The sequence below is a fragment of the Protopterus annectens genome, chromosome 4.part0 (assembly GCF_019279795.1).
Source record: "Protopterus annectens isolate FY-2018-M chromosome 4.part0, PAN1.0, whole genome shotgun sequence".
NCBI classification, from domain to species: Eukaryota; Metazoa; Chordata; order Ceratodontiformes; family Protopteridae; genus Protopterus; species Protopterus annectens.
In genome coordinates this window covers 47049734-47076463 of record NC_056733.1, presented here as the reverse complement: position 1 = coordinate 47076463, position 26730 = coordinate 47049734, and the positions used below count along the sequence as shown (strand labels likewise).

The window sequence follows — 26730 nt, the reverse complement described above, 5'->3', positions numbered from 1 at the left end:
CAGATGTCAGTGTTTTCCATTTTAAGGAGTGCCTCGAGTGAGTGCATTTTGAGGTTTAGGCTTCTAGCATTGAGTAGCATTACCTTCAGATTTTGCTTGCTTATACCTGTTACGGTGCAGAATTTGTCATTTGAACCTTGCCTTAAAAAGGCAATATAGGGGTAGCAGAAGCCTTAGCCAGTATCCAGAATCCCAAGGGTGACAGGTGCAGGCCATCTCTGGCAAAGCATCGTGGTCTGTCGATCATGTCGTCCCAGGCAGACAAATACTGGATTCCCTTAGAATGACACCAGAAGCTTAGCCAATTGTTAAAGTCAATCATTTTGTCCTTGTACTGTAGTATCATTCTGGGTAATGGCAGGATGCTACTCAGGGCTAGAGTCATACCTGCCTGGGCTACAAGATCGGAGAGCTCCTCCATGTATGTCTCTTTTCATGTAGTCCAGGGAGGTACGTCTCAGGTCATTCACACCAACATGGACAATGACAGTGTCATATTTGTATTTTTTGTGGAGTGACCTGAGTGTGTGCGTTATGTGGTGGATCCTGGCACCTGACAGGCAGCTGACAGTAACTTTCTCCTTGTTTAGCCTGGTGAGTGGAACATCATTGTGCCTGCCTATAGAGTCACCTATGACTAGAGTGTTGGGTACGTTATGCCTTATGGGCTGTAGTTGAGTGGCACACTGAATTTGTGGGCTATGTGTCATTTGGGTTGTGTTGAGGGGTGAAGTTTGCTTGCGTTTCTGCTTTCGAGGTCCCTGATGCTTGGGCATATTTTTATTGAGAGCCTCCGTGAATGTAGGTGTGTGTTTTGTGTTTCTATGCGTGTGTTTTGGTGGTGTAGGTTTTGAGGGACTATGTGATGAGTGTGGTGTGGTGCAAGTGTTTACCTTCTCCTCTTCACTGTCTAGTCCAGTCTTGGGTGAAGAGAGCTTTGCTTCCAGTTTGGCTATATAGGTGCATCTCTCACAGGTTGTAGTGTTGGGTGGTAGGAGGAGCGGGTTGTCTGTGTACATGAGGCAATTGCTGCATTGCCCCAAGATACCCAGATTCATCAGGTATACAGGAGAAATCACCGTGAGCTGACCCTTCGACATGCCTGGATAGGTGCTTATTTATTAAGTACTAAAAACTGCTTTCCTCTAGACAAGTGAGGAAAGTTGAGTGCTGTAGTAATTTGCAGCTTATTTAGTGCTTACAACGAGTTCTGAACAAGTGCTGAGTTCAAAGAAACCGATTTGAGTGCTGAAAGTCAAAAACTGGCTCGTTCTAAGAAACAAAATTAAGCTAGAAGGCTTCTCTCCAACACAGAAAGGCATGGGGGCTCAGAAGCCTACAAACAGTCTAGACCACTTACAGGAATAGCAGGAAACAAGCTTAAACTTTTTTTTTCTTTCTTTCCCAGATGCTCTCTTTGTACACAGTAGGAGTGCCTGAAATCAGAATATGATCTCACTGCACTCAGTTGAGTGAGCAAATGAGATGGGCCCAGAAAGAGTATCCAAACACAAATTTACAAGAAGTGCAGGCAGTTTCAAAGCCACCAAGAATAACACCAAAACAAAACCAGAGAGGTTGGGTGGGGAACTAACTGAAAAAACAGTCAAAACTTCCAGTTCAGTTAATAGTCAATGCAACACAAATAAATCAATTAAAATGCTGTGTTGTTTGAAAAAAAGTGCGGATAAAAGGTACTTAAATTCTCTTATACGTCCAGTTGAATACAGCTAGATCTTAGCCAGCCAAAGCTCAGGTTTTAAGCAGAAAATATTCCAAAATATACCATTTAAATAGGCAGTAACAGGATATCAGTGAATGAGACTACCCCCGACTGCAATTACCATCTTTGCAGGAATTGTAACAGGCAATAAAATCTAGCAAACACTAACTGAAAAAACTGAGTCAAAACTTCCAGTTCAGTTAATATTCAATGCAACATAAATAAATCAATTAAAATGCTGTATTATTTGAAAAAAGTGCAGATAAAAGGTACTTACATTCTCTTATACATCCAGTTGAATACAGCTAGAACTTTGCCGGACAAAGCTCAGGTTTTAAGCAGAAAATATTCCAAAATGTACCACTTAAATAGGCAGTAACAGGATATCAATGAATGAGACTACAAGTTCTGCCATAAATTTCTGGCATATGTACATGTGTGTGTGTTCGTGCATACTTGCAAAAGCCTTCGCTGTTATGTGTTAATATGGCAGAGGCATTTTACAGACCAGGTCCACTTGTATTTGATCAGAATAGTGCAGAGAACTGGAGAATATTTGAGCAAGAGTACGATATTTTAATAGAAGCAGCTTATTCTGACAAAGATGCATGCACCAGGGCATTCATTTTGCTAAACCTAGCTGGGTCAGCAGCCACTGAAAGAGAGCATTCATTTGTGTGTACATGTTTGGTGATTTGAAGGATGCGTTAATAAAGGACAGGCTTGTGTATGGTATTAATAGTTCTGCTTTGAGAAAGATTTTGCTTCGTGACATTGATTTAATTGAGTAAAGCCAAGACTTTGTTAATCAGGCCGACTGAGGGCAACCTGCCAGCAGATTACCCAAATGTAATGACTGCAACAGTGAAACCCGAAGAACATCCATGCTCTTATCAATTGCAAGCATACTTTTGTGCCCTTCAGTAACTTCATGGATTTGACAATCTCAGTAGCCAAATGCTTCGTAGTGCTTTCATGTTATTTGGCTGGGAACAGTTACAGCTTACTATTTTATGTTGTCCGAAGACCTGTGCAGTCATTGTTAGTGAAATGGTTTCTAGATCTGCAACAGGATTGTTGAAAAGGAACTTGTGGGACACAGGAAACCTGTAGTATCTGTCAGGTTTACTAGGAGCTGGAGGCAGGGAATCAGGAGGCATACTTGATTTTGAAAACACATCAACAATGTCTAGTACAGGAGGTATAGCCAAAGGCCTATGCTGAGATAGAAGTGGGAAATCCCTAAGCCTCTTTTTAGATTCAGAAAATTCCTGACTTTCCCAGTGGAAATGCTCCCTTAAGGTTTGTAAAGTTTCCCCAAAAGAAAAATCCTCAGGGGTGGAAGCAGAGGGAATGGAATCCTCTGCATCACAAGCCTCATAATTAGGCATGGACAAATCCAGGTCATAGGAAGAATTGAAAAGAAACAGAGTCCTGATCAGAAGATTCATAGTCAAGGTCAGTCCTAGGCCTCTTGGGGGGGGGGGGGTTGACTACCCTGATCAGAGTAAGAAGATCTTGAAGCCATTTTGATCATTTGTTTTTTAGGTATAGGGGCCTGAACATGTGGCCTGGGTGTCAGTTTTGTAGACATAGATCGAGATTTAGGCCTTAGAGTAGAAGGTGGAGTCGGTTTAATATAAAAGTCTGTAGGCCTGAAAACACCCTCAGAAGTCCTCCGGTGCCTGCGCAGCGGCTCCAGACCCATCCAAGGTAGAGCCATCCACGGGTTCCATAGTTGAAGCATCTCACGGCATACTGGACTCAGAATGGGTCTCAGTAGAGGCCTGCGAGTCAGAAGTAGGGGGTATCAGGGGCTGCGAAAGCACCTCACTGAGTACCGGCGAACTGGCGACTGGCTTAGGAGAAGCGTCGACGGCTGTTTTGGACCTCAACTGCCTGTCTCTGTCTTTTTCTTTGCATTTTTTCAGAATTCCGGTAGTCGGATGGCTATCCGATGTAATTTCTGGATAATTACACCGAGAACCGAAATATTTTAGAGGCAAAAATGTACCGATAACAGATAGTGCGCTGATTAAATAAAGCACAAAACCGACAGCAAGGTACGTTGTGGTCAGGGCCTAGGCAAGGAATACAGTACAAATGAAAATCTTTGAGGTATTTGCTTCCCACAAGTAATGCAATTATTAACTTTTACTGACATCGGTAAGGAGCAAGAAAAACTTTCCCCAACGGGGTACTTAGCTTTAAGTTGAAGACTTTGGTTCTGAAACTCAAACGAAAATTTCAGGAGTCTGCCGACCAGCACTTGCGAACTGCTTCGGGCACCACACGGCAAGAAAAACTGGTGTAATGGCATCAGCTCCATGTTTTATACCCCTGACGACCTGTCGTCATGGAAGAAGGGGACAGCAACTGATGCAGGACCCAAGACTTTGTTAATCAGGCCGACTGAGGGCAACCTGCCAGCAGATTACCCAAATGTAATGATTGCAACAGTGAATACACTCGGAACATCTACATTTATGGTAAGTGTACACAACTGTACTTTTCAACAGGCTCCAGAATAAATGTAGGCAGCATGCAGTATGTGGCAAGCAGAAACAGGCTTAAGCACATGGCAGCTGCAGCCCCTGTGGGCGTGGCAGGGAAAACCTGTAGTCTTCCAGCAAGTTCTAAGATTAGTTCAGTTAAAGGAGCATGCTCAGTGCAGTATAAGGGTGAATCAGCAAAATCTAAGTCAAGCTTAATTGTAGTAATTGTGGTGCCAACCATGAGTCTAAAGAAGAAAAGTGCTTAGCATTTGGTCAGCAAAGCCACAAGTATAAAAAAAAAATGGAACCATTTTCAAAAGTCTTGCAAATCAAGTAAACCTCACTCAGTTACAAAGAAAGGTCACTTAGAGCAAGTTGAGCATATAGAAAGCTGCAACTCTACTTTCTATGTAGATGGTGTATCAGTAGTTGGTGAAAATATTAATGCAGTAGATTTACTGGCAAAGATTGAAGTGTTTTGTATTATCCTGATCCATGGTAAACCCACTGAGCTCAAAGCAGGCACTGGTTCAAAGTGTAATGTTATGTCAGCAGAAACATTTCCTAAAGTGAGAGCTGGTGAGCAGCTTAATTTGGCTAGTTGTCCGAAACTTGTTGCTTATGGAGGTGAAGAAATTCAAGAAAATGCTTCGTAGTGCTTTCACTTTATTTGGCTGTGAACAGTTACACCTTACTATTTTATGTAGTCCGAAGACCTGTGCAGTCATTGTTAGGTCTCTGAGACAGTTTGAGAATTAATCTGCTTTATTTTACCAAAGAAGTCCATCATATAAGCACATGTCCCAGTTCTAGCTTCACTGATACCATTTTTTCAGAATATGCTTATGTTTTTAATGACAAGCTAGGCAAGCTTCCTGCTGTGTACTCTATGAAGTTAGACCCAGAGGTCTGTGCAGTGATCAGACCAGCAGGAAGTGTTCCGAAAGCTATGCAGAACAAAGTCAAAGCTCAGTTGGATAAAATGGTGCAGCAAAGTGTAATTTGTCCAGTTACAGAACGAACTGAATGGGTGTCGTACATGGTAGCAGCTCACAAAAAAGGCTCAGACAAAATCAGAATATGCGTTGACCCAAGAGATTGAGCAAACCATTAAAGAGACCTCATCATCCTATGCATACAGTTGAGGAAGTTGCAGACCTAATACAGAATGCCACTGTTTTTTCTGTCTTGAATGCAGAGAGTTCATTTTGGCAAGTGATGCTTGATCACAAATCTTTACTACTGACTACATTCAGTATGCCATTTGGAAGATATAGATTCCTCACGATGCCTTTTGGAATAAATTCTGCAAGTGAAGTCTTTCAGCGTGCAGTGGAGCAAATGTTTGCAGGTTATCCATGTGCCATAATAGTAGATGATTTATTGGTCTGAGGCAATGGTGAAGCAGAGCATGACAGAAACCTCAGGAAAGTTCTAGACAGAATGCGCAAAGTGAATCTAAAGCTCAGTCCTCTGAAGTGTAAATTCAGACTACCAGAAGTTGCATATGTAAGTTATTTATTTACTAGCACTGCTTACATCCAGACCCATCCAAGCAAGGTGCCATTCTTCTGATGCCAGCACCAGATAAAGTTCAAGCCCTACAACATTTTCTTAGTATGGTCAACTATTTGGGCAAGTTTATACCAGATTTTAGTGAGTTGACAACACCGTTGAGAGAGCTTACGCACAAAAATGTCATATGATCTTGGTTAGAACAGCACCAGAGAGCATTTGAAGATCTGGAGCAGAAAATTGCCACCCCACCTACATTAAGATAATATGATAACAAACCAGTAACTCTTTCCTGTGATGCTTCAAAATTTGGTCTTGGCGCAGTTATTCGTCAAGAGGGCAGAACTGTAGCCTATGCATCTAGAGATCTTACCCAGACTGAAATGCAGTATACTCAGATTGAGAAAGAACTTTTGGCTTTTGTGTTTGCATGTTCAGAGTTTCATGATTATGTTTGTGGTTGAGCTATCCAGAGTGAAACTGAGCATCAACCTCTAGTCACTATTTTAAAGAAGTCTTTGCATTCCATTCTAGTAAGATTACAAAGAATTATGCTCAAATTGCAAAAGTACTACTTCAAAATGGTCTGTACAAATGGCAAACGTCTTTATCTGGCTGATACCTTATCCAGATCACCCAGAAATACAACGGAACAGCTTGACAGAGAATTTTGACTTCAATGTCATGGAAGTGTGTAATTTTTCTACCATGAGACTTGCTGAGCTGAGAAATCGTATACAGACTGATCCTGTTTTGCAAAAGCTCAAAAACTACATCCATGTAGGATGGCCATCAAAGCAATCTAGTGTACCACCAAAAGTGCAACCTTATTTTCCTTACAGAGATGAAATGTTGATGGAAAATGACATTATTTTCAAAGCTCCTAAAATAATTGTTCCTGCTTCCTTACAATGCAAGTATATCCAGATTTTGCGTTGTAGTCACCCCGCTTCGGAATCTGCCAAAAGAAGGGTGAGAGGACAATTATTTCAGCCTTGTCTAGCAAAAGACTTTGATACCACAGTACAAGGACAAAATGATTGACTTCAACAATTGGCTAAGCTTCTGGTGTCATTCTAAGGGGATCCAGTATTTGTCTGCCTGGGATGACATGATCGACAGACCACGATACTTTGCCAGAGATGGGCTGCACCTGTCGCCCTTGGGATTTCGTATACTGGCTAAGGCTCTTGCCACCCCTGTAGTGCCCATTTTAGGCAAGTTTCAAATGACAAATATGCCACCATAACAGGTACAAGCAAGCAAAATCTGAGGGTAATGCTATTCAATGCTAGAAGTCTAAACCTCAAAATGTATTCACTATAGGCACTCCTTAAAATGGAGAACATCGACATCTGTGCAGTGGCAGAGACCTGGTTCAAGGCTCCAGAGAGCACCCCTGGATTACCAGGCTATAATTCATACCATACCTTTCGGATACCTAACCTGGACTGAAACACTAAAGGTGGAGGCCTGTCCATATTCATTAAGGATATCCACACCTCCAGGCTAGATGCTTGGCATAATTTATCCGAGATTATCTAAGTGCAACTAACTCTGAGCATGACAGCAATCCAAATTGTAACTTGCTACAAATCCCCCACCATGACCCAGGATTCTCACTCCTCATTTCTTAATGCACTGGAAAATATTAGGGTACAACCCAACACCCTAATATTGGGCAGTTTCAACTACCCCACCATTAACTGGTAAAACTACTCATGTACCAACTCTTTTGCTCGATGTTTTCTGGAATTCATAAATTCCAATGCCTTGGATCAACTTACCTACACCCCTACCATGGGGCAGAAATATCCTAGACCTGGTCATTACCAACATAGGCGACCGGTGTTCCTCACCAGAGGTCAATTCCTCGTTGGTTAGATCCGACCACAAGCTAATCAGCCTAGACATCCACCCCCCCCCCCCAATTAGGGAAAATACCGTAAAAAATTTCTCTAAAGCCAACTTCACGCTTCGTAAGACAGAAGTGGCAAACTTCACAACACCCAAGCAGAGGTATAACTGCTGAATCCTACACAAATACACTTTATAAGCACTTAAACGAGGGCATAGATAGTGCTATCCCTAACAGAGCCAAGATGCTATCCTCCAAAAAATGGAAGCCAGTCTGGTGGTCCCCTGCCATAAACAAACTCTACAACAGAAGAAAGAAACTGTTGCAAAAAAGAGTAAAATCCCATGACTGGAGGAACTCCCTGGTCAGCCTCAGTAAGAAGCTGAGATCCCTCATTAAATCCTCCGAAGCTAGTTATGAAAACAAAATCGCCACTGATTCTAAAGACAACCACAAAACATTGTATAGCTTTCTCAAGAATCTCAATGGCAACACTCAGATCTGCTCTGAGTTGCAGCACAATGGCACTAAATGTACAGAACCAACTGATATTGCCAACATCCTGACAGATAGGTTCAGTGCTAACTTTACCTTCCCCTCACCCCCTAAAGGGCCCATCTCTATATCAGAAAAATGCAAAGTTCCTGTAATCATGGCTGCAGAGATAAAAAAAAAAAAAAAAACACTCTCCAAAGCCAAGAGCACAGCATCCATGGGACCTGACAACATCCCAGGATGCCTTCTACATGAACTACAGAATAAACTGGCACCCCACCTAAGCACCATGTTCAATCATAGCCTCACCAGAGGCTTTGTGCCCACTGAATGGCGCACAGTGACAGTTATCCCACTCCACCAAGGGGGTGCCACCACGGACCCCGGGAATTACCCTCCCATTAGCCCAACGAGCCTGGTCTGCAAGGCCATGGAACGTATCGTCATGGAACTTATAAACAAATATATTGGTAGTCTCCAAACTCTGGACCCCACCCAATTCGGGTTTATAAAAGGCAGATCATGTCTCCTAAACCTGACTGACTTTTTTGAAGCAGTCACCAAAGCCGTAGACGAGGGTAAGGTGGTACACACAGCCTAGCTAGATCTTGTCAAGGCTTTTGAAACTATCCCCCACTACAGATAAACTCACTAAACTAGGTATAAATCCCTATGCCACATGATGGGTTGCCAACTGGCCCACTGACAGAATGCACACGGTGAAAGTAGCAGACTCCAAATCCAACTTCAGACCAGTGACAAGTGGAGTACCACAGGGTTCAGTCCTGGGTCCTCTCCTGTTTGGTATCTACTTTTCTGAAGTACAGGCTAACACAGAAGGTCTTTGGCTAATGAAGTTCACAGATGACTGCAAATTAGGAGCCATAATTGAAATTCCTAACTATGTGGGCATCCTACAAAAGGGCCTCACTAATACAGATGCCTGATGTCAATGCCATGGGCTCAAGCTCAATGCCAAAAAGTGCATTGTCATCCCCTTTGGTAAAAACTCTGTACCCATGAGCTACCACATAGGTGGTAGTCTGTTAACACGGAAAGTGTGATGATAGACATTGGGACACAGGTGGACAGTAGTCTCTCCTTTGATAATCACATCGTCACAGTAGTCAGGAAATCCTTCTACATGGCACACCTCATCACAAAACGTTTCTCATCCAGGAAAAGAGAGGTCATTGTTCCCCTCTACTCGTCACTCATTACACCCATTATAGAGTACAATGCCCCTTTCTGTATGTACGTCACAAGACATCTACAACAACTGGAAAGGCCGCAGAAATACCTCACAAAGAGGATTACTGGCCTCAAACAGATGCCCTACGCAGACTGTCTAAAAAAAAACTCCAGCTGTATTCTGTCGCATATCGCCTACTCAGAGGCAATCTCTGCCTAACCTACAAAGCTATGTCCAAACCCAGAGCTGTTGGACATGCTCCACTTAAAGAAATCCCAATCCCAATCCCAAATATAATAAATCGAGCAGATTTCTTCATCCATTGAAAGGAGGAGAGAGAGTAAGGATACAAACGATGAAGGGTTTCTAACAGAGATTGGTCAAGTAACAGGTATATGTACTGAGCTGAGATCCTACTTCATAGAATCTGAGGGTGTGGAATACAGGAGAAATCACAGACATTTTTTTCCTGTGTCAGAACTAATATCGCAGCATTGCTTCTGTGATACAGACTCTAAATCTTAGAGCAATCCGGGTAATGTTCCTGTTGCAGAATGTGTCTTAACTCCTACTTCTATTCCTGATGTCCGCAAAGTTGAACAGTCAGCAGAGACACAGTCCCACTTGCTAGACCTAGTTCTAATTTCTGTCTCACACGATTTGGTCATATTTCCAGACCTAGTGTGAAATGCACAGCAACCTGGACATGACTGTATATATATATGTATCTAGTTCTGTATAATTGCATGTCAAAAAATTACTTTGTACCAGTTTGCATGTCAGTCAATGTCATCAGTAATGCATGACTCATTTCTCAGAGGGAGGATGTAGAATATGTATGTGTGTTATACCTTTAAGAAGCATTTCCAAGGAAAGCATGTGCATATAAATAGCAAGCATGTGCTAGGTTCAGTGCCATTTTGAGAGTGGAACCAGAGTGCGAGCATGTAGGAGAGAGAGAGTCAGTTTGTTTATAAGTTTAAGTTAAAGTTACTAAGCCTCAATCCTGACGTGTTTGTATATAATAAAGCTGCTTGAACAGAACTCAAAAAATGTTCATCTGTTTTATCCTGACTAGACGACCAACACCACGCTTGCACTGTACATTAGTGCTTTTGAAAACAAGCAACAGAGAAAGGAAGTTCTCCATTATTTTAACTTATTTATTTTTTTTGTATTAAAAAAAAAATATATATATATATATATATATAAATTCGGACAGGGCAAAATTGCTAGGGATATCAGGTACATTACATTAGTTTTGCAGAATGTAACTTATTTTCCTTGTATTTGCTCTGCCCTCCATATGTACTTGTCACCCTTTTAGCTCAAGAAATGTCACAAACCTTTAAATAATGGGGGACAAAGAGTCCAAAATAGGAACCATTTATAAATGTTGCTCTTATAAACTTAGAAACCTGCTAATAAAATAATAGAATTTATGCTATCTTGCATTGCCTGAAGGATATGAATTCTGGAACTAAGTACAACTGTGTTAGAGGGAAGCCTTCTAGATTACCAGTGGGAGTGGTAAGCACTAGGTAGCCTATCCTCCACAGGAAGAGTGAGTTTTGGCCCAAAAATTGTAGTTTGTTTGGCTGTTTGGGCAGTTTTCCATCTCTTTCAACTTGCTGGCTTAAAAGCCTACATTTGTACTTGTTCTCTGCCTTTCCTGTAACTAATGTAGTCCAGTACAGATTTGCTGTGTCCAGGACTCTTTGTAAGCTTCTGAGCCCCACATACCTTTCTGTGTTGGAGGGAAGCCTTCTAGCTTATCAGTGGGAGTGGTAAGCATTAGGTAACCTATCTACCACAAGAGGAATGGTTCCTGGCCCAGAAATTGTAGCTATTTGGCAGTTTTTTTTTTCATCTCTTTCAACGTTCAAGTTTAAAAGCCACACTTGAGCTTGTTTCCCACCTTTCCTGTAACTAGCCTAGTCCAGATAGAGAGTTGCTGTATCCAGGACTGTTGGTAAGCTTCTGAGCCCCGCAAGCCTTTCTGTGTTGGTAGAAAGCCTTCTAGCTTATCAGTTGGAGTGGTAAGCACTAGGTAACTGTATACCATGAAAGGAGAGGTTCTTGGCCCAGAAATTGTAGTTTATTGACCATTTGGACAGTTTGTCCGTCTCTTTCAACTTTCTAGTTTAAAAGACCACATCTGCGCTTGTTTCCCATCTTTCCTGTAACTAACCTACTGTGTAGCACTAGAAAGCTTTAAACTGATACAAGTCTTCCAGCTTAGAAGAGAGACTTTGGAGTGATTAAGTATCAGTTTTGTGTACTTTCTTGCTGTACTTAACTGTTTTCTGCCTAAACACAAATTTTCCAGCATTTATTGTGATTTAAAAGCTTGTTTTTTTCACATATTGTACTTATTTGACTGCCTGCACTTTTAAAAATTGTTTTTTGTTTAAATAATTTTTTTAACTGTTGTAGGCTACACATTAAAGTGTGATAGCCTTTTCTGATAGTTTGTAGTCGTTTCTGATAGTTTGTAGTCGTTTAAAGCTGTTTTAAGTGTATTTTTTACTGTTTTTGCTTTATCTTTTCAAAAAAACCAAAAAAAACCAAAAAATGTCCTTGTTTCCAGCCTTTCTAAGCTAATATAGTCCAGTTTTCAGGCTAGTGCTGAATTCAGGGTTGTGATACTAGTTTCTGAGTTGCCCATACCTTACTTGGATAGAAGGAAAATTCTCTGTTCACCTTTGAGAGAGGGGAGCTTTGAGCAACCTATCTGTCCCTGGAGGAGTGGTTCCAGCCCAGAAGGTAGTAGTTTATTGGCCATTTTGGGCTGATTTCCATCTCTTTCATTTCCCTACTATAAAAACCGCGTTTGTACGGTTTTGCACACCGGGCACTGCTGGTTAGCTACGGTTAAATTATTCCCGGCTCCACTAAGTCTCCTCTTCAGTTTTTCCCTTGAAACTAGTCTAACTCTCAACCTAAGCTCTCAAAAGGCATCTTACAGCCCAGCACTTACTCAGACATAATAGCAAGCACAAGTATACCTTGACACTGATTGCCCAGCAGGGCAAGGCTCTTTATTCACCCCTCACCAACCAAGAGACTAAGCAGCTCACCCTGCTATTCAGGCATGACCAAAGGGCAACTTCAGGTGCACTCTCCAGTCCAGCTGGTGAATATGGGTATCCTGAGGCAATGTTACAACTGCCTCATGTACACAGACAACCCTCTCCTCCTATCACAAAACAGTAATAAATGCGAGAAATGCAATTATACAGCCAAACTGGAAGCTAAGCTGCCTCCACCCAAGACTGAAACAGACAGTCAAGAGGAGAAGGTTAACACTTGTGCCACACCTCCAGCCGCACACAGACCTACTAAAACAGTACTGGCAAAAAATACACTTAAATACACAAAATCATACTCGGAGGCTGTAAATAAAAACCTGCAAAAGCATCAGAGACCTCCAAAGCAGACACCCAAACGTGCTGCACTTCGTCACAAACCAGACAACACATAAAATACAAATTCAGTGTGCTGCACAATCACAGCCCATAAGGCGAAATAACATACCTAACACACTAGTAATAGGTGACTTTATATTCAGGCACACTGATGTCCCACTCACTAGGCTGGACAAGCAAAAGGTTACTGTTAGCTGCCTGTAGGGAGCCAGAATTCGCCTCATAACACAAGCACTCAGGTCACTCCAGAACAAGTACAAATATAATTCTGTCATTGTTCATGTTGGTGTGAATGACCTGAGACATACCTCCCCTGGACTACATGAAAAGAGACATGGAAGAGCTCTCTGATCATGCAGCCCAGGCTGGTATGACCCTGGCCCTGAGTAGCATCCTGCCCTCACCAAGAATGATACCTCAGTATAAAGAAAAAATGATCAATTTCAACAATTGGCTAAGCTTCTGGTGTCATTCAAAGGGGATCCAGTGTCTGTAAGCCTGAGACGACATGCTCGACAAGCCATGTTGCTTCGCAAGAGACGTCTTGCACCTGTCACCCCTAGGCTTTGGAATACTGGCCAAGGCTCTTGCTGCCTCCATAGTGCCTTTTTTAGTCAAGGCTCAAAAGTCAAACCCAACTCCGTAAACAGCACAATTAACAAAAAAAAAAAGAGGGTTATGCTACTTAACGCCAGGAGTTTAAATCTCAAAATGCATGCGCTCGAAGCACTCCTCAATATGGAGAACGTCGACATCTGTGCAGTAATTGAAACCTGGTTCAAGGCTCCAGAGAGCACCACAGCACTACCGGACTACAACACATGCCACACGTTTCGGCCACAGAATACGGACGGAAACACAAAAGGAGGGGGTGTATCCATATTCATCAAGGACACCTACACCTCCAGGTTAGTGGCGCAGCATAATACCTCTGAGATCATCCATGTGCCACTAACATCGGGCAGATCTGCAATGCAAATTGTGGCCTGCTACAGATCACCTTCCATGACCCAGGACCATCACTCCATCTTTCTGGAGACACTGGAGAACATGAAGGTCCTACCGAACACCCTGATATTGGGCAATTTCAATTACCCTACCATTCACTGGGAAAACTACTAGAGTACAAATTCCCAGGCCCAACGCTTCCTGGAATTAATCAACTCAAATGCCCTGAATCAGCTGGTAAACTCCCCTACCAAAGGAGAAAACATATTGGACCTGGTCATCACTAACATGGGTGACAGGTGTTCCACACCAGATGTCAACCTGTCACTGGTTAGATCAGACCGTAAACTAATCACTGTGTATGTCCGCACCCCACCACCACCCCCAACTAAGGAAACCACAGTAAAAAACTTTTCTAAAGCAAACTTCACCTTACTTAAGACAGAGGTGGTAAGTTTCACAGCCCCCACACTAAAGGATAATGCTGCCCAAGATGCAGAAACCTTTACAAATGCACTCTGTAAGCACCTGCAAGGATGCATGGATTGTGCCATCCCTAGCAAAACCAAGACTCGCTTCTCTAAGAGAAGGAAACCTGTTTAGTGGACTCCTGCAATAAACAGGCTATACAATAGAAGGAGGAAACTAGTTCAGAAAAAAAGCAAATCGCAAGAAGGAAAGACATCCCTGATCAGTATCAGTAAGAAACTAAGGTCCCTCATGAAATCATCCAACGCTAACTTTGAAAGGAAAATAGCCAAGGATCCGAAAGATAACCACAAAGCCTTCTTTAGCTGTGTCAAGAATCTAAGTGGCAACTCGCAGATATGCACTGAACTAGTACAAAATAGCACAAAATATACTGAACCTACTGATATTGCCAACATCCTGGCAGATAGATTCAGTGCAAACGTCACCCCCCCTCTCACCTCCAAAAGGGCCCACAACAATACCAGAAAAGTGTAGTGTCCCAAAAATCACAGACGCACAGGTGAAAACAGCCCTTTTAAAAGCCAAAAACACAGCGTCAATGGGACCAGATGGTGTCCCAGGCTGCGTCTTGCATGAACTACAGAACGAACTAACCCCCCCACCTAAACACACTGTTCAACCTCAGCCTCTCCACAGGCTATGTGCCCATAGAATGGCGCACAGCAACAGTTATTCCTCTCCACAAAGGAGGGGTCACAACTGACCCTGGTAACTATCGCCCCATAAGCCTGACTAGTCTGGTCTGCAAGGCTATGGAGCGCATCATCATGGAGCTCATTAACAAAGACATTAGGAACCTCCAAACACTTGACCGACCCAGTTCGGCTTTGTTAAGGGCAGATCATGCCTACTAAACCTGGTTGACTTCTTTGAGATGGTCACCAAGGCCATAGACGAGGGAAAGGTGGTTCACACAGCCTACCTTGACCTCGCCAAGGCTTTCGACACCATTCCCCACTCGGGTATTACAGAAAAACTCACCAGCCTGAACATGAACCCCTACATCACAAGATGGGTTGCCAACTGGCTTACAGACAGAACTCACATGGTAAGAATAGCGGGCTCCAGGTCTGACTCTAAACCAGTCACAAGTTGTGTCCCGCAAGGCTCGGTCCTGGGACCCCTACTGTTCGGCATATACTTCTCAGAAGTACAGGCAAACACAGGAGGACTATGGCTAACCAAGTTCGCCAATGACTGCAAACTGGGAGCCATAATTGACTCTCCGGCTGACATAGACATCCTCCAAAAGGGCCTTACTGAGACGGACACCTGGTGTCAAAGTCATGGCCTCAAGCTAAATGCCAAAAAATGCATAGTCATCCCATGTGGGAAAAACAAAACGCCCACGAATTACCACATAGGTGGCAGCCCCCTTAACTCATTCCCTCCAGTACAAGTCTTTTGAGTGTGTACCTTTAATTCCTAGTAGGTGTGCCCTGAGCCTTTAAAAATTGAGTCATCACCTTGCAATTCTAATAGATACTCATTGACAGAGGTCAAATATCAGTACAATTGTATTTGCCATCATGTATGCTTCAAGATAAAATATCCTGATACCTTATATGTAGCATGGTTTGAAATTATTAATGCAAGTATGAACAAGTAATATTTGACGTCTAGAGGAGCAGTAGGAGGTAACTGCAGAAACGCCTGGAGACGTCACTCGGATGTAATGAAGAGGTAATAAGAGATCTGTGGACCCAGGTAGATAGTAGTCTCTCCTTTGACAATCATATTACCAACGTAGTTAGGAAATCCTTCTATGTGGCCCATCTAATTACTAAAGGGTTCGCATCTAAAAATAAAGAGGTTATAGTACCCCTCTACTCATCACTCATTAGACCCCTCAGAGTACAGTGCCCCATTTGGGATGTACCTCACAAGACACTTCCAGCAGCTGGAAAGACCACAAAAGTACCTCACCAAGAGGATTACTGGCTTCAAACATATGTTCTATGCAGCCAGAGTGAAAAAACTCCAGCTGTACTCAGTGGCATATCACTTACTCAGAGATGATCTCTGCCTGACTTACAGAGCCATGTACAACTCAGAATTGATGGACATGCTCCATCTAAAGAAATCCACGTCACTGAGAGCCACACACTCTAGTGAGCTAAACCTTGCCGCGACAGTAAATAGAACATGCTGGAGGGATAGATTCCTGTCACAGAGACTCCCCATGCTTTGGAACAAAAGTCCAGATTACATCAGGCAAAAGCCCCTCACTAACACTCTTCAAGAGAAACCTTGACGAGTGGATGGGTAACAGAAAATACACTCCTGGGATCACTTCATTGGCTCTGCTTGACAGAGGATCAGTTAATTAATCAATGGAATGGTGAAAACCGACACACTCTGGCTAGGCTTATAAATGCCCTTGGGCAGATAGCCTAGTACCTACCTATGAACCCATTATTTAGTGACCTCACTCTTCAGTGATTTTTTTCAGAAGACCACACATTTTATGAGAGACAGACTAAAAATATGAGGCAAAATTTTGGACATTGTGAAATTCTGGAGAGTTGAAATGCATACCTCCATAGCATATACTAAGACAAGAAAGTCTGGTTGCACTTCAGCTATTGGACTTTTTTCTATTGGTATATGCCTGTTTTACAACAGGCATGCTGATTGAGCTGACAAATCAGCGTGCATGTTTTTGAATATTAATGAGCTATCATTGTGTAATTAGTGCTGCGCAACTCCAATCATAGAATCCCAAAGTATGTCTGGGTTTTGCTGCAACCCTTTTCAACCTTCAGTCTGTGTAAACACAAGTTTGTAGCTTTCATTCTAAGTAAGATAGGTGAGTTGTGTAGGCATGTAATGGAGTTTCCATCTTCGTGGACTGAAAGCAGAAAATATAAGCCCTCCCTCCACCCGTACCTTATTTTTTCCTTTTATTCAGCCAAATGATAAATTGCCTTACTTCTTTCTGGCCAGGTAACTGTCAGAATTGGAGTAGGACCTACTCTTCTTTCTGTGGGCATTTCTCCGTCATTGTCATTGAGTGTATTTCTGCCTCGAAACAGGAGTGGACCCAGTGTGAGAAGAGCTTGAGTTAAAGGTAACAGTCTATCTATTTCCATTTTGTGTAACCACTTATTAATTTAGAAGCAGTGGAAGACAAAAATTAATGATGGCAGACTGAAACTTTAATAGTAAGCTTTCATCTACATAAAACTTCTTCAGACTAGTAATCGAACATTAAAAGTTTCTACAAAGAATTTTATGGAATTTTCATATAGCCCAAACTTTGAGGTGCATCTTTTTGTTAATGTATCCTCTCTTGTTACTAGTTTGCTTTACTGTTATACACTAGAATTTGTTTTTATTCTGTTAACATACATACAGGCATAGCAATGAATCAACGTAACCACTGACTGTACTACTGTGAATATAGTCTCACTCTGCCTGGTAACATTTTAGCTTATATGAAGACAGAGCTCCACTCATTTCAGTTGTAAATCAGCGACCTTATGCTATAGCGTAGTAAAAACTACTATTTCCCCTTTCTAATGAGTACCAGAAAGGTATATAAAAAGTATTAAAAGATTCCACACCACTCTCTGTTTTCTTACATTACAGTAACCTGATAGCTCCATAAATGTAAATCTTCAGTCTGTGCCACGTGATTGTATAAACTATTCATTTTAAGCCACTAGAGATGATATTGGTACCATATACAACAGTAATGCTGCAAAATTCCTCTGTATATAATAGCAGTTGGAAGTGGACTGGCATATCTCCATTGCTTGATTTTTTTTTTTTTTTTTTTTTTTATATACTATTCGTGTTGTGTATTTATCTATTTGTTTGTTGGTTATTTATTTATGTATTTAATGATTTCCTCCACAGGAAAATCACTTTATGTGAAAAGGATGCATGAGAAGCTGCAAACCCAGAGAGGAAACAGGAATGCACCCCTAAAAACCATCCGTATCACTGAGCGGCAGGTGGATGAGAGTAAGCTGCTGCAAGCCATGCGACATGACTTAGACTTGAGGGTCCAGAATAAGCCAGTGATTTTCCATTTTGATATCACATGTGCAGTAAGTTTGAAAATCTATGATTTGTATAGTGGTGATGAATGGAACCATATTTCTCAAATGTACCTTATTTTGAGGAGACACTTCCTAATTTTACTTAATAAAAATTCCCATTTCCACATACAAAAGGTTTGTTATACAGTCACTGTTAAAATGTTTAAGCAAAGATTCATGATAAGTATTCTTGAATTATATTGTCCTATCCCAAAAGCATTTTGCAGGTATAAAGCAGATAATTTTAACCTCGTTATGAGTTTCCTTTTTAAAACAGTTCACCACATATACTGCCTTTGTATCCCACATTTTGAGTTACTTTTCCATTTTTGAATGACTGAAAGCTGAGAACTATGCACGGGGCCCTTTGAAATGAAAATGTTCAAAGATGTCTGCACTAGAAACTAAACGTTTTTCATGTGTACTAAAGACCCAATTCAGCAGACTTTCAGGAAACTAGAAAATGTTAAGCTGGCAGTAGAGTTGTGTTGTAGTTCATTTATATTTCATGCTACTGCATTATGCACACCTCTTTCAGTAGTAATGATAAGCAATACATGCTGGAAGGAGGAATGTTGTTGTGCAAACTTTATGAATTTACTGCTTCTGAAGGAACTGATGAAAATTTTGTCAACAGGATTGGCAGAGTTGGGGTATGAACTCTTTGGAAATTATTTTTCTTTTTACAAATGTGAGATTTATCGCATAGTTGGTTCTTTGTATAGTACTTAAATGGTTTAGTTCTGATTGTGTGTAACTATGTTTAGTACACAAACAGAGCTGTACTGCCTTCTTTGGAAATTCCCACAGAGCAGCTAATCATAGTAAGATAGCTTCTGATAGCAAGTCCAATAGACTACCCAGAAAATATTTTTAGCTCCTATGAACCTGGACCATTAAGCTCTCTTTGGTATATTCAGTCATCCATTCATTTTCCCTCATCCTGCCTGGAATTGCATTCCGCATCACCCAGTGGGGAGGCCTGTACTTTCTGAGAGAGAAGTTGCATTTCGGAGTCACAGCTTATTTCCAGAGTAGTAGAAGGCATGTTCCAGGTCCCAAATAACAATCGGTGCTGTCCTTAAGAGGTTAGAGACATGTTCTCCTGTTGTTGACTGTTGCTCTTTCTAGTCAGCTTCTTAGAGCACAGGTGAACTGCATCATAATCAGTGCTACAACTTCTGCACATACAGAGCTGGTGATTCTGACCAGAATACTTTCTGAGTAGGTAATTACTGTGTACACTTGATCCCGGGTGTTTCTTTAGCAGCATGCACATCCCATTAATGTTCTCCTCTTTTTTTCAATTCAGGTAAACTCCAAGGGTTGAAACACTGATTGTTGCTCTGAGGCACAGTCCTAGCCTAAGACATTATAGTGTGGCATTCACTGCAGGAGGAGCTTGCAACCTTGAGCATCCCACTGACATGGGATCATCTGACATAGCTAACAGTTAATGATATCTCATACTCAGATGCAGTGGATGTAGCCAATTTACTAGCTTTTAAGTTTAGCTCAAACTTCACTCACCTATCCCCTACAATTTTCTCAGATTTACATATTCACAGTTACACCCCTCCCCTCCCTCAAATATGTCAAGGACATGTTCTTAAGGTACTGCTAAGGCCAAGAACAAATAATATATAAGGCTTTCTACTTGTTAGCCTGAAACATGATTCCCTATAGAAGCTATTCAGTAGCAACCACAAAACAGGCTTTGTAATGCATGAATGGAGGACTGTAATTGTCATTCCCTTGTATGAAGGTGGGGCTTCAGCAGACCCAGATAATTATATACATATAAGCCTTACCAGTCTTATCTATAAGGCTGTGGAAAGGATCATGATGGAATTAATAAATAAGGATATAGGTAATCTACAGACTCTTGACCCAACCAAGTTGTGATTTGTCAGCTTAAAAATGTTATTGAAGCAATGGGCAAGAGCAAAATAGTACACACCACATAGCTAGATCTCACAAAGGCATTTGATACCATCCCACATTCAGGTGTCATAGATGAACTCTCCCAACTAAATGTCAGTCCCTATGCAACTCCTCAGATAACAGACTGGATCACAAATAGAACTCAGGAAGTTAGGGTGGCTGGCTCTGCACCCATCTGTCACTAGAGTAGTAGTTCATTCCTTGAGCCACTCCACTTTGACATTTACTTCTCAGAGGTCAAAGCTAATATAAAGGGTTGGTGACTGACCAAGTTAACAAATTACTGCAAACTTAGTGTCATCATAAACTCCCCACCGTGGACCATACCTCTCAACCTGGAAACATCAAAAATCTGGACAAGGCCCAAGAAAAATAGGTACAAATCTGTATGCTGATTAACATATAATTTGCATACATAATTACATAACCCCACCCACTCCAATGGAATTGTGGGATACCAACATTCAAACGCAAACTGAAGAACAGACCACCAAAATATAGCCCCAGAGTCCCCCTGCAGCCATTCCAGTGTCACATTATCTGGCTATTTTGCCCCATTTACCATGAACACTAATGTGCACACTGATTTACTTCTACACTGATTATTTGGGTTTTATTTTACATTTTATAACACAAACAGTAAGACATCTGCTAAACAAAAGCAATACAGTCACGCAATGAATAGACTTGGCATTAAAACTTCTATGCCCTTGAAACTCACATTCATTGAAACAGCATTGAAACCCACATCCAAAGAAAATGCATCTGACCAGTGGTGGATAACGATTATCTTTGGGTTTTTTCAAATCATTGGCCCCTTGCACACGAGACAAAAAACATACATGTGTTCTTTGATACATATTCCTGAGTTTATTAAATTATATTCCTTATTTCCTTGTATAATACAGCGAGCACACTTGTTAGACTTAGAGCGCATTTTAAATTTGTTTGTTTCATTGCCTACTGGAAATAGTTCAAAATGCATGAACCAATAATGACAAAACTGCCCAATTCAGAACATTTCCATCATAAAAGTCTACTCAAACTTCTACAGTCCACCAGTATCAGTAAATATGCACAAGTAAAAATTTCTGATGCATTCAAGCATGCCTGACACAGCCAAAAGACAATTCGTATATTAGCTATTGGTTTAGTAGTATCTTTAGGTTATCAGGCTGGCAGAGCAGGAGAACAGGAAGCCTAGAGGGAAAGGAAATCCGTATCTGCTGTCAGATTCTATGCGTCAAATAATTTATTTTGCTTTTTCTCTTTTAAGTTCCTTGGTGTAAGTGTTACCTTAAAAAATGCAATGCTACAACCTTATGCACTATGCAGCAGGAAGTAAAGAAAGTGCCAGCAAGTAGTGATGTTTGAATCTATTAACAGCCAAGTGATAAAATGATCTATGCTAACAACATATCGCAAAGGGACGGCAGTGTCTGTAACATAAAAGCCTTTTGGCAACAAATTTGCCAGTGCAGAATAACTTAACAGTCATATGTATTATAGAGTTAGTGTGTACCAGGGTTAATGGCATTTAACATTCAAATGCAGGAGTGGAAATCTAATTCAGCATTCAAATGTTCAAATCTGGGATGCAAAACTCAGTTAACATTTTCTGTTAGCAGACTCTATATCTATACAGTGTGTGTGTGTATAAAATAAGAAACTTGGGCACTCTGTGATATAGTAACACCCACTGGCTTCTGAATAAGGATAACCCCTTTACAAAGTATTAGCATTACCTTGTATACACACTCATTCATATTGTAGAACGTCCCTATAATACTTAGTAATCTGTAACATACTGCAATTGTCTGTTCTAACAGAATGTTTAGTAGACTGTCGTGTGCATAGTCTACATCTTATATGCTATTTATATGACAGGACTTTGTAAATATAATTTCTAACTATAGTATTAGCAAGAACAATAAACAGGGAGAGGCATTTCTTTACACCTGACCACAGTCATGTGGAAGTTTGTTTAAATGTTTCAGAAAGCAAAACTGTTAATTGTTATACATTATTTTGAATTAAGTGCTATTAGGCAAGGATTACTCTGAGACTTCAACACGTACTCTGAGTAAATGACAGAACAAGTGAAACGCTCACTCCGGATAGTAGAACCACAATCTTGTCTGATGAAGTTCCTTGTAAAACATTATCTCGGGACGAAAGTGCTTACGAGTTACCTAAATTTATTTTTATACTATCCGGAGTGAGAGTTTCACTTGTTCTGTAGTTTTGGAATTTTTCTCTATTAGTAAATCTCAGAAAATATGTACAACAGGAATTCCAGCATGTGAGATTGCAGAATTAACATTGTACGAGTCTGTGGCCATAATATATGTTATGACATCAGTTTTTGCCAATAATTATTACTGTCTTCCAGATTAAACAGTAATAACAAAATGTCATCAATCATCATATTCATAGCAGGATTACAGGTTAAACACTCATATACACACACACCGATACTTCAAAGGAATAAAACAATATAGATCTGTGAAGTGTGGGCAGCAACTAGTAATGCATAAACGCACAGACCTGAGAAGTGTCAGGAATCAAGTACTGCACAGAGCTACACACACACACACACACACACACACACACACACACACACCCTCTTAAGAGAAAGAATCTGCAGTAGTACCTCTCAGCAAAACGACACTGCAGTCCCCAAGTATTCACTCAGCAGATGCAGCGATAAGTATTAACGGCATTGTTAAATCTGCCCAACGAGTACTCCATATTCAAACAGCACGGCATTTGAAAGCAGCATTTAAACAGAGGCACGGCATTAAATGAAAGCAGCATGGCTTAAAATCCTACTCGGAGTCCGAATGAAATGAGTATTCAAACAGACAACTCTCCATATTCAAACAGACGCGCGCAAAATGAGTAACGCATGTCTGAGCTTAATTAAAACAGGCTGATGGAGCTGACATCATCTCGCATGTGATAACGTCAGCTCCGACAGTGCGGAATCTAAAACATAGCTTAAAAAAATCGTAAATGAAGGGGTGCCACTCGGGGGGGAAAAACAGAGTAATTCGGGACGGTTGGGAGGTCTGCCGTGGACTAATCCTATTCTTTGGCAAGCATGACATTCTTGTAACTATCACATTGACAGCATACTCTTGAAAATTGATTATGTAGTTAGGTATCAGGAAACTTATGTCAAGAATAAGCTGACCTTTCATCACAAAGTATTCACAGTTGTAAGGCAGACCTTTTTTTAATTGCACAGCTTATATGTAAAGATATTGCATACAGATCCAGCAATGTAATCATTCTACTGTATTGTGTACTTATTGGTTAATAGAGTATAATGCCCCTTTCGGTATGTACCTGTCAGAACACTTGTTACAGTTGGAATGACCACAGTGCCTTCTCACTTAAAAAACAAGGCCCTAAATCATAAAAATCAAGTAGATCGTCTCAAAACCTTGTCTCTGCTCAGTATCATACAGACTACTGAAAGGTAACCTGTGTCTAATGTATAGAGCTTCAACAGAACCTGTTTTATCAGACTATTACATATTTGCAATTCCATTGGTATCATAAACACCAGCTCAAAGGATGTCAATCTCTTTTGCAAAATAAATAGAACATGGTGGAGGTATAGGTATGCATCACAGAGAATGCCATTTCTAAGGAACTTTCTTCCATTCCAGGTAAAGCAGAGTACTTTCTTACTCTGTCCAAATCTAATTTGATGAATGGATGGGTAAACATAAATTCACCCCATAAGGGAAACCTTTAAATGTCCCATCACATCCTTGTTCAGCCCATCTCTAGGTTATTCATATGCAAAATATAAGGGCTAAAACTGCAATTGGAATGTAAGGCTGGGCTTCTTAAGATCCTCGCAAATAAACAGCTTAGTAAGTACCTATGAATATTAGTGAGGACTGCAACCATTGGCCTAATTGGAGTGGGAATGAATATCCACTCTTGGCTTCTTTGTCCTAAGAAGAGGGTATTTGCTTAGTTTTGCTTTACAAGCCCCACCTTGTGAATGGCCAAGTTCAAGTTCATTATTGTTGACAAAACCACAAGAACTCTGACCTGTTGAATGCTCACAATTTGGGTAGGGATTGGGTGAATAGAAGCATGCACCTGTATACAACTCAGCATTGCTGATAATCTGTTTGCTAGTCTCTGGGGACTAAGTGGGTTAGGGCATAAAAATGTAAAGAAAAATATTTTCATACGTTCACTGTTGACTGTTATCCAGATACTGACTGTAGTTCTTCACTGTATCCACCCCCCGAATTAGGTGGAGGATTACCATAAGGCTAATCAGCTGCAAAGGAAAAAAACAAACTTACTGGGGAATTTGGAGATACCAAAAGATGGTGTAGGAATGACTGAGGCAAGGTCATTGTTAGCTGTGTAGGATTAGTGGCAGGAGGGTTCAGGGTAAAACCAACCCAAAATACAGTTGGAAAGAATTAATGTATTTAATATCAGGAGTTTGTGCCAGTAGAGGAGATAATATCCTTGATGCAACTGAGTTTAAAGGAAAATTCTGTCTGCTGTTTGTTCATGTGCATGTGATAAAACTTTGAAGACTTCCATCTTTATAGAGACCTTGGATGTTGTGTTTAAAAGTATTCCTCGCTGACTCTGTGGATACCACAGGAGCACTTGATTTCTTACATGAGGAATGATGGAGATACTACCAGGGAAGTGATTGAGAGGATCAGTTTGCCTGATATGAATCCAAGAGATGCATTGTTTTTAGACATCAGTGGCAGTGAGTGAGTACTACTTTATTTGTTGTTGTTTATTGATATAGTAAACTGGTCAGAAATTCCATTTTCAGCTGAGACCTGTGGAGAAAAGCTTCATTTAATATGGCTACAGTCGTATACTACATGCAATATTGTAAGCTGAAAGCAATAGTCTTTCAGCGAGAACCATACTTTGTAGGTTACAGTAGCACTTTGCAAATCTTATTTTACATAACAAAATAGACATCAGCATTTACTTTTGCTGACATATTGATTATATACTATACAGTAGGCACTACAGGGGAGCTCTTTAAAGCAGCAGAGAAATTTTTTGCTCATGCAGTAGTAAGAGCTTTTGATTCACATGGATTGTCCACAAACACCATGTTTGAACTGGAATGCTTAGAGCAGCAGAGCAATTTAAGGCAAAGTATGATAATGTACTTTGCAAATGTGTCATCAGACCAGGGGCCATAAATTTTGGACACTGAAGTTAGGGAATATGCTGAGCTTTAATCTCATCATCAGCTGATTATGATCACATGGCCAGGGTATCGCCTAGACAAACCAGGAAACCTGAACATATAGTGTGGGCGTCCTAGGAATGAATGTCTGGCTTATACTTCTATGCTGGATAACTCCCAAATTTAGAAGACCTTTTCCTCTTTATTTCATGGAAGTCATGTAAAAGTAATCCAAATAGAGACTATATTCAAGACTACAGTGGTTGAGGCAGAAACAAGCAGTTTGTGGGTGAAAGGCGGGTAACATTTGTCAACAGTAGCCCTGAGATGATGGACACTAGTCTAGTTAATGACAGAAACCTTTCATGCACGGCTGGAAAGAGGAGTTTCCTGATTTGATGGGTAAGTACTGACAGACCATGATGACAGAGTTGTGCAGCTTGCCAAAGTGAATGACCATGTTTGGGAATGGATTTGTTGAGGCCACAAAGAATGACCTCAATCATGTTCTAGCAAACTGTCTGCTGACTTTGGAGGGGAGAGAGTAGGATATTGGCCTGGCTTTTCTCAGCAAGGATGCAGAAATGCTGACCTTGGCTGGGGATGATGTCACAACGTAAAAGGAGCAGTTTTAGAAACTCCAGAACGCAGTGAAAAAAAAAACCTGCTTTGAGGAGGCAATGCCAGAAAAAGGTGTTAGGATGAGGTCTCTAAGGCACTTGAGTAGTTTGAGCAGTTGCACTGTAGCAAGGCTGCAGAATTGAATGTAATCCAGCCAGCAGTGTTGAAAAGCTCTGAACATGTTCTTGGGGTGTTGTAATTAACTCAAAGTTACATGAAAAGGGGAAGGCAGGAAACAGTACCTTTGGAATGGCAAACTGAAGTAGCCTGTATTGCCTAATTTCTGTACCCCTACATGCAGTCAACCGTATTGGCAAAATAACCTTCTCCATTCATGTGTTGGCTTAGTTCTTAGAATACTTTCTGAGACCTTATGAATATAATGTTCTGTATTGTAGTTATTATTCTCCATAAGTATCTGCATCCAAAATTCCACTCTCTCCTTATTTATTGACCGCCCACTTCATCATCCTCCCTTTCTATTTTGAATTATAACCTTCTGCTTGTTTTATATATATTAGCCTTAACTGTGTACCTCTGAAATAGCCCTTAAAATCAGGTAATCCCAAATCACTTTGTTTTATTGGGAGGATCAACTTATCCCACTTACCTCTTGTCCTCTTTCCATACCAGATTAATTAATAAGGAGTTGAAGGAATTTTTGTCCACAACTTTTCCTCTTGTTGATACAAATATGCCTGACCCGTATATAAAACCTAAGTTACCAAAGACATTTTCACTGCTTGAATCTTATTACCCATATCCATTTT

General features: G+C 40.9%; 1 protein-coding gene across 1 annotated transcript in view; it reads left to right on the top strand.

The window, feature by feature from the left end:
• The window catches only part of RNF213 (ring finger protein 213), a gene marked incomplete in the record, with an annotated part of 2890576 nt that overhangs the window by 1463549 nt on the left and 1400297 nt on the right, over positions 1-26730 (top strand). Inside the window, 1 exon segment of the mRNA XM_044069632.1 lies at positions 18008-18224. Coding sequence (XP_043925567.1) covers positions 18008-18224 — 217 coding nt within the window.